At 40.2% G+C, this 9,037-nt stretch overlaps 1 protein-coding gene across 2 annotated transcripts in view; it reads left to right on the top strand.

Moving 5' to 3' along the window:
* Nucleotides 1–8,384: 8,384 nt before the first annotated feature.
* Nucleotides 8,385–9,037, top strand: part of PRPF18 (pre-mRNA processing factor 18) — a 46,175-nt gene continuing 45,522 nt past the window's right edge. The window contains exon 1 of one of the 2 annotated variants that reach the window (XM_014855932.3): nt 8,385–8,595. In XM_014855932.3, coding sequence (XP_014711418.3) covers nt 8,530–8,595 — 66 coding nt within the window. In that variant the 5' untranslated portion in view covers nt 8,385–8,529. The remainder of the gene's footprint in view (nt 8,596–9,037) is intronic. The other variant, XM_014855931.3, reaches the window with a different exon arrangement.

Genomic DNA, 9,037 nt, shown 5'->3' with positions numbered 1-9,037 from the left:
TTTGGGTTTCGTGTACCGCACTGTGTCCTGGAAACTGCCTCTAGGTAGTAATCCAGGACTAGGGCTCACCTCATTTCTCCCCCTTCTCTTAGGAATCATAGCCTTTTTCTACCTATTTCCCAGTGTCTGAAAAATAGCTGTTTCATATATTTTTCCTGTTTTTTCTAGTTGTTTATGATGAGACAGCAGTTCCTCTAGCACTTAGTCCTTCAGAGCAGAAGCAATACTACAATACACTTTTTCACCATTTCTATGACTATCATCGGAAACGTTTACTTCCATATGATCTTTAAGATCATTTTCTCCTACTAAAAAACCCCACTCTATAGAAATTATAAGTGAAACATGGATTTATACATTACTTTTTGGAAATGCAACGTTTGCACCGAAGGTACAAAAGCAATAGTAAGTTTGCTGATGCATTGGCACAAATCAAAGCAGTGGCACTAAACCAAACTAGTAGTCATATTCTTCGTTCTTATATACTCACACTCACAAAAAGCCAATTTCACTTAAAAATGTTCTAACAAAGCAGTTCATTTTAAAATTATAATTTATAATATAAATAATAATTATAAAATGATTTTATCAAATCGTGACACGTGAGCAGGCATCTTTTTAATATTCTGTGTGATGATGAAGCAGGAAGTACTTAGGAAGCACTCTTCTGCTGCAGCCTGAATTGTGATGGTTGACTCTAGGAAAAGCGTGGTGGAGTTGTTTGAATTGCAAACTGAGCTAGCTCTTTGCTCATGGGACACTACTTTTACTTAAAAGAATAACCAATAGACAAATTGTGGTCTTTGGCAGATATTTTCTTGCAGATGAATAAAGTGAGCCTGTCACTTAATGGAAACAGCTGACAATATTTGCTGCTAGTGATAAAATACAGGCTTTCAGTAAAAATTAGCATTTTACAATTAGCAAATTGTATTTGCCGCCATGAGCTTAATATCTTCCCGAGAATTATAAGGATTTTTTGATGAATGGAGGGAATAATATTAATGAATGTGATTTTTAAAATATTGTGTAATAAAGTATGTCAACATTTGGAAGATCTGCATAAATCAGTGAACTAATATTTTCAAAATGACCAATGCATGATATTACAAAATCATGTATGAATAAAGATCCACTCAAAGTTCAAGATAGACCAATGGACTTTAATGTAACAGAGTATGAAAAGTTTATCGGTATAGTTTCGGATTCCATATTGAAATTAACTTTTAGAAAACTACCACTTGTCATAATTGAGTATAGTATCAGAGAAGAAGGTCCACAATTATCTGATTAAGATACTTTCCTCTTTTCCAGCTACATATCTGTGTGAGGCTAAATTTCTTTCATATGCTTCAAACCAAATAACATATTACAACACATTGAATGCAGAAGCAGATACGAAAATCTAGATTTCTTTTACTTTGGCTAGACATTAAAGAGGTTTGCAATAGTGCAGAAGAATGCTACTCTTCTCTAAACTTTTTGGAAATATCATTTTCACAAAAATATATGTATTAATATGTAATTCATTCATTATTGTTATTTTTAAATGAATTAATACTTTAACATTTTTTCCGGTTTTAATTTCTAGTATGGTAAATAGGGATAGATATAATCTACATAAGCAAAGCTTTCTCAGATCCTCAAGAATTTTTAAGAATAGAGAGGGGTTTTGAGACCAGAAAGTTTGAGTTGTTTCTTCTCTAAAGATTACATGAATCTCAGCAGTGATAAAGTCTGGATCTGGTGCCTTTTAAAATCTGGACCTACAGTCACTTCTTGTTTCTCTCTGCTGTAATTACTTATTTCAGTTTTATGCTTTTTGTTGAACAATTTTGGTAGCTTAAATTTTTGTTAGGAAATCATTCATATCTTTCGGGTTTTCGAATTTATTGCCATTGAGTTGCCATTAGTATTTCTCATATTTCCTTTTGTATCCTTGGTTATTTCTCCCTTCTTGTTCCTCATCTTGATTTTTTTTCTCCTGAACTCACTCTTTCTTCCATTCATTTCACATACTCCACTAATAAAACAGTATAGGTGCTTTGGAACAAAGAGAATAAAAAGGGAGACTGCAGTAGACAAGAAATGTCAAGGAAGTAGGAAAGTGGACCCATGTGGTGGATGGGTTTCCCTCTCACTTGATCCCCTGTGAAAGTTCAAGAAAAGACGGTGTCGGTGGGGATTGTCAGCCGGTCTCTCAGCCTGGGCTTCACAGGGCTATCGATATTTGCAGATCCACCAGGATCCAAGCTCTGCTTCTCAACGTTTAGCATCCTTAAATTCGATTTTGCTTGTGTTACCAGAGGCTCTGGAGTAACTCTGCTGACTATATTCACAAAAATGACTGATGTAAAAACTAGAATGCCAATTTAATAGTTTCCTGAGACATGAACCAGGTATCTACGTCTGCCGGCCAAAGCATTTCTTTTCTTTACATGCAAAGTGTTTGTGGCTTCTTAGAGACTGCTGTTGGAGCTGCATCTGTAAGGAAATGAAGAAGGCAGGATTTGGCAGAGGGAGAAGCTGGACTGCAGTATAGTTGATGCTGAGACCTCCTGTGATCCTATGGGGAGCTCTGGAACTAGAATGACCCTTTAGAGTTGCCCTAAGTTGAGGCAACGCAGCTGGGTCCTGGAATCTCTGCGTCAGTCCATTGTCGGTTGTGGGCGCCCCCTGGGAGAGGCTGTATCCTGGCCTGAGGCAGGTCCCTGCAGCCTGGAGCTGGGCCCAGTGAGGTTGCAGCTGTGTCTTCTCTAGTCCCAGCACATGGGGGATGGGTGCCTTGGCCCTGAAAATGTCTGCGCAGAACCCCATAGCACTCATTACAAACACATTGTTTGTAGAATGCATCCTGAATTCAGAAACATTAAAATGTGCAAAAAGTACACCTTGAAAAGGTCGAAAGTTAGTGTAAGGATTCAGTCATCTTTTTTGGTATGGAGATGCAAGCTAGACTCCAGGAAGAACTGGAGTAGAGAACTGGAAATCCAGAGGGCCTCAGAGGTTATTCTCCATTGTCTGTCATTCATGATTCTTTTTGCAAATCTGTTTTACTCCTCTTTCCTGGTATTCCAGCATTCTTTGCTAAACCGTTTAGCAAGTCCACATGGGAGGTAGATAATTGCCAGTGCTGTGCTCGTAGACATTTAAAATCTGGCTTTCTGAAGGAAAAGAAGTGTGCACATGTATTTATATAATTTTTACTGATATAAAGGATATGGAGGACACAATTTATACATAATAATAAACTATACAATACTCTTTATTATAAATTCCATATAGCCAGTTGGTTCTCACCCAGGACTTTGATTTTGGCAGAATTCTTGTATCCTGAGCCAATCTGTGGTTATAACTGATGAATGAGTCTCGCCCTGACATGAATGCTGGTGGCTTAAATTAATGAATAAGATAAAAGTGAAGCAACAAAGATACACGTCAGAACTTCACTTGTTTGTCAATGATGTGAGAGACTTCTTTATTGAATTAGCTAATAAGTTTTGAATCCTCAAATTTCTGTCCTCTTTGCTATCTAATGGCTACAGACATAACACTTTAAATTTAGTTTGTATCAGTGCTTCTCAACTGGAGAGAGATTTTGCTCCTCAGGGGACATTTGGCAAGGTCCAGAGACATTTTGTTGTCACAACTATACAAGGGGTGTTACTGGCATCTAATGAGTAGAGTCAGGGACCTCCCTCCCCACAGAGAGAATGATCTGGCCCAAGGTTGAGAAACCCTGATCTGTATTGTTAACATTTTCTCCATAACTTTTTAAAATGTAGAGAATCAACAAAACAATAAATCAAGTCCAGATTTGTAGCATTTGCCAGTTTCTGTGGTGTAAATATTCCCACTATGGCTGCTTTCAAACTACCAATATGGTGACCTCAAGTGTGGAGTCAGTAAAAGCTGGGCAGTAGCACACCATTATATAGTGTTTCCACCACAAAGATGAAACAGTCATAACTAACTCCAAAAGCATAAATAATAGTAAAATGCAGTATTAAAATTAGGACGTAATAGATTCTGTGTCCTTATTACCTTTGTTTAGAATATAATGTATTTAATTGTAAATAAACATTTGCTTTTAATAATTGCTATGCTTAATGGCTGACTCATAAAATTCCTAAAACTTTAGCAATCAGCTCTTTCAGGTCAGTATGGACTGACTTGGCTCCAGCATGCCGCTGAAATGGCTAGCCGCCACTCTCGAATTCACATTTTATATATCCTGTGTCTTGGGAAGATTGACTCAATTCCACTGTCAATTTTCTAGGGAACAGACTCTGATTGGTCCAGATCAGGTCAGGTCCCGCCCATGGTGTAACTACACAAAGCAGGCGTGTGAATGTGGGTGGAGACAAAGGGAGACTGCCCTCTTCCATTAGGGCATTAACAGAAGCATCACCGTGAGTGGGTGGGCATCCCGAGAGGAGCCCATGACAGTGCTGCAGACCAGTGACATGGGCTTCCTCCTCCGCTCCTGTTTATCAAGACTCCATGCAGGCCAAGTTTATGACATCCACTTTGGTTCCCCCAGAGAGATTCTGAAATAATATACAGTCATGCACCCATGATGATTTTTTGGTCAAGGATGGACTGCATATACGACAGTGGTCCCATAAGATTAGTACCACCACAGCCTAGCTGTGTAGTAGGCTATACCCTCCAGGTCTGTGGAAGTATAGTCTATGATGCTCGCACAACGATGAAATCACCTAAGGACACATTTCTCAGCATGTATCCCCATCCTTAAGTGACGCATGACTGTGTTAGATGAGGGGTTCTCAAAGTGTGGTCTCTGGATCCACGGCGGCTATCTCCCTTGGTAATGTGATCAAAAAGCAAATTGTTGGGCATCCCAAATCTCCTGAATGAGACATTCTGGGGATGGGGACCAGCACTCTGCGTTTCAAAAAGTCCTCCAGGTTATTCTGAGGCACGCCGAAGACTGTATTAGATTGTACAGCTTAAAAGAGTAAAGTTAGGGGCCGGCCCTGTGGGTGTGTGGTTAAGTTCGGACACTCCGCTGCCGCGGCCCAGGGTTCGGGTCCTGGGCGCAGACATGGCACCGCTCGTCAGGCCACACTGAGGCGGCGTCCCATATGCCACAACTACAAGGACCTGCAACTAAGATATACAACTACGTACTAGGGGGGATTTGGGGAGATAAAGCAGAAAAAAAAAAAAAACATTGGCCACAGTTGTTAGCTCAGGTGCCAATCTTTAGGGGGGGAAAAAAAAAGTAAAGTTACTTTCTATCCTTTAGGACAGCAACAAAACAAACCCAGGTTTAAATTCAGTATTTCCTCCAGTTCCTAGAAATGGCAAATAATCTCTTAGTATGAGTTACTCCAAAAAAGGAATCATCTCATCAATCATATATGGATTTTTACTATTTCTTCTTTTAGAAAATGACTCATCTTTAATTTCTGTGAGTATTTTATTATAGCCTCATATATGTGATGAAGTCACATTTATCTTACATAATTTACCTTTTCTGGATCTCTTTCTTTTAACTTAAATTTTTTTTCTTTTGAGGACAATTAGCCCTGAGCTAACATCTAGCACCCATCTTCCTCTTTTTTTATTTTTTTTTCTGCTGAGGAACAGTGGCCCTGAGCTAACATCCATGCCCATCTTCCTCCACTTTATATGTGGGACGCCTACCACAGCGTGGCTTGCCAAGCTGTGCCATGTCCGCACTCGGGATCAGAACCGGGGAACCCCAGGCTGCCAAAGTGGAATGTGTGAACTCAACCATTGTGCCATGGGGCCGGCCCCTAAAATTTTCTAATTTTTATTTTTTGTGAGGAAGATTGACCCTGAGCTAACATCTGTGCCAATCTTCCTCTATTTTATGTGGGATGCAGAATGGCTTGAAGAGTGGTGCTAGGTCCACGCCTGGGATTCGAATCTGTGAACGCGGGGCCACGGAAGTGGAGTGCGTGAATTTAACCACTATGCCAGCAGGCTTGCCCTAGGATCCATTTCTTATCTTTTTTTTTTTTTTTAAAGCTTGGCACCTGAGCTGACATCTGTTGCCAATCTTCTTCTTCTTCTTCTTCTCCCCACGGCCCTCCAGTACATAGTTGTATATTCTAGTTGTAGGTCCTTCTAGTTGTGCTATGTGGGATGCCACCTCAGCATGGCTTGATGAGCGGTGTTATGTCCATGCCCAGGATCCGAACCGGCAAAACCATGGGCAGCAGAAGCTGACTGTGTGAACTTAACCACTCAGCCATGGGGCCGGGCCCCCAGGATCTATTTCTTGATTCCCAAGCTAGCTGTAACATCCTCAAGGGTAGGAACTATGTTTCGTATTTGGTTTAAGCCACAGAACCTAATGTAGTCTGGAGCTCACAGAAGACATTTAAATATTGATTGAATAATTATGAAGATTTAAAAAAATATTCTTCTTGTATAACCCTTTGCTTTCTTTTACTGGCATTATTTAAAATTTATCATATATAATTTCTAAGGTAGTTATGCTGGAAAACATTATAAAGAATTTCAATAACAAATAAAACAGAAAATGACTATCTGGATTTTTTCCAAATTATGGAATTTGTACCAAATTATGGTATAAAGAAGAAGAGTCAGCAGTGGTACCAGACAGATAACAACCTTCCAATGATTTTTCTAGATTTATATGCTTTTCTTGCCAAATGGAGACTATATGCCATATTTTCAGTTTCATTATTCTAGTTTTTTACTAAATATATCATGAGCATTCTCATATCATTGAATATTTTTGGAAACATGGTTTTTAATGTTCTCTATTATTCAGTTGTATGGATGAACCATAACTTATTTAACCATTTCCCCCATTTAGGACATTTGGGTTGTTTCCAATACTTCACTTTTTAAATAACTTATGATGGGATGGGATGCATATTTTAAAAATGAATACATTATTTCCCTTAGAGTCAGGATAAACTCCCTGGTCATCTTTTCCCCTTCTGTGTTGAAAGGCTTACTCATCAGTTTGCTTGTTCAAGTACTCATCTCTCTCAGGCCTTAACCAGGATTTAATGCACGTGTTAACATAACCATCAAAATCAATGAAAGTCTTAAGCTTAAAGGAGCCTGTTTACTGCAGCCAGTATCTTCTCTGTTTTACACTGTCTCCCATCTGGCCAGCTGTTCCTTTGTGCTTTGTAAACTTCTATTACTGTTCCTGTCTTCCATGTTAACCCTTCAAGTATTGTGTCATACATAATCTCTAATGCATAAATCAGGAAAATGCTAATAAATTATTTGCTTATTGAATTATAAGTGACTCAGGAAACAGATATCCATGGAAGAATGTTACTGTATTTATTATTTCAAGGACCTTTTCTTTGTAAAATATCTTGTTTTCAAAAGCCCTAAAAATTCGCAAAGCATCTTGGGTTAGAGAGTGAGTTAACTTCCCTATGTTGATTTATTTTGGGCGAAAGTCAGATATCTTTTACATGAAATATAACCAACACACATGCATGTATACAATAAAAAAACTTCTTAAATTGGAATGAACAATTCTCTATCATCTTTTGTTTTGATAAACCATCTTACCCATTATCAGTTGACCGAACTGAATGATATTTCTTTCCTTTTGTGTGGGGAAAACTAACGTCAAATATTGCTTAGTGATGGCTTAAGTATAATTTTTTAAAAATCTTCATAGAACCAAAACTAAGTGCATTATAAACAGTTTTTAGGGTCTTTAAAATTAAAATCTCTGATATAATTTTTCTCCCCAACTTAATTTTTCTTCTTGGGTTGGACTTAAAAAAAAAAAGACTTTCTGATTACATCTCCAGTTATGTCATTGAAAATCTTGATTGCTGAACACGTGACCAAAAAAGTTATCTGAGTTTGAGTAAATGTTATCACCAAGATATATAAGTAATGTAGAACTGAGGGTGGAAAGACAAATTTACTTCTGAAAATGACTTAAATGGATGTCGTTACTTAAGTTTACAGGGAATTTAACAGGCTAGCAATGAACACTGCCCTTTTCCTCTATATTTATGAACTAGTGGTATTGTTCAGGTTTTTTCACTCTCTAGGACATCAATTTTGGCAAGCAGGTAACTTCAGAAACTGACGTGAACTTCTGGTATCTGTAAGGATCTAGCCTTAATCAACATAATTGAGATGTTCTACCAAGAGGCTTTTGGACCTAAACTAGGAGGTACAAGCAGGTGAAATAACATTGAAAATGCAGCTTGTCGACCTCGGCACGATGAAGAAGACTCCTGTTTTAGTCCAACTTCATTTGTGTCTCTACTAGTGGAAACTACAGGCGCGCTGCCGGAGGGCGCCGCCAGGAGGCGTTAATCCCCAGCGGCTGCGTCAACAGCAGGCGCCCCGGAGCGCTGTCTTCCCTCCTCTCGCTCACCCCAGCTTCCGCCGGAAGCGGCCGCTGTCAGTCGCCCTCCGGTGTTTGGACTTGTTTATAGTGGGTTGGCCGCGCCTGGCTGGGCGAGTCTTGACCCCAGAGTCGGAGAGGGAAACTCAAGCTTAAACGGCGGCAGCGAGATGGACATTTTGAAGTCGGAGATCCTCCGGAAGCGGCAGCTGGTGGAGGACAGGAACCTGTTGGTGGTGAGGAGCCTTGGGGTGGTGGGGCGCTGGCGTCGAGGAGTTGTGGGGCGTGGGGAGGGGCTGGAAGGGATTCGAGGCGCGGAAGGGGCTTAGGGAGAGCCCGCCACCATCCCGGGGCGGCCCCTCTAGGTCCCCTCCCCCGACCTCTCACCCGGGAGCATTAGGGAGGACGGGGGGCAATTGCAGGAAAACCCAAGATTTTGGGAATTTACCCCCCGCAGCTGCCCCTTTGTACCCACTCTCCCATGTGTCGGTGTTCTAACGACGGGCCCCGATTCTTGTGGTCGTTCACGCTGGTCATTTCACTAAAGATTTGTGCCCAACTGAAATAGAGGAAGAGCCGACTCGGGATTTAAGTCTTTGAGTCCTTCCTACTCATAAAACCTGATGTGTTATTAAATTCTCCACCCCGACCCCCGCCCGCCCCAAACACGTACAAAAG

This window comes from Equus asinus, chromosome 29 (genome assembly GCF_041296235.1).
Source record: "Equus asinus isolate D_3611 breed Donkey chromosome 29, EquAss-T2T_v2, whole genome shotgun sequence".
Lineage (NCBI taxonomy): Eukaryota > Metazoa > Chordata > Mammalia > Perissodactyla > Equidae > Equus > Equus asinus.
The sequence above is the reverse complement of the archived record's forward strand: the minus strand, read 5'-3'. Positions and strand labels throughout refer to the sequence as shown.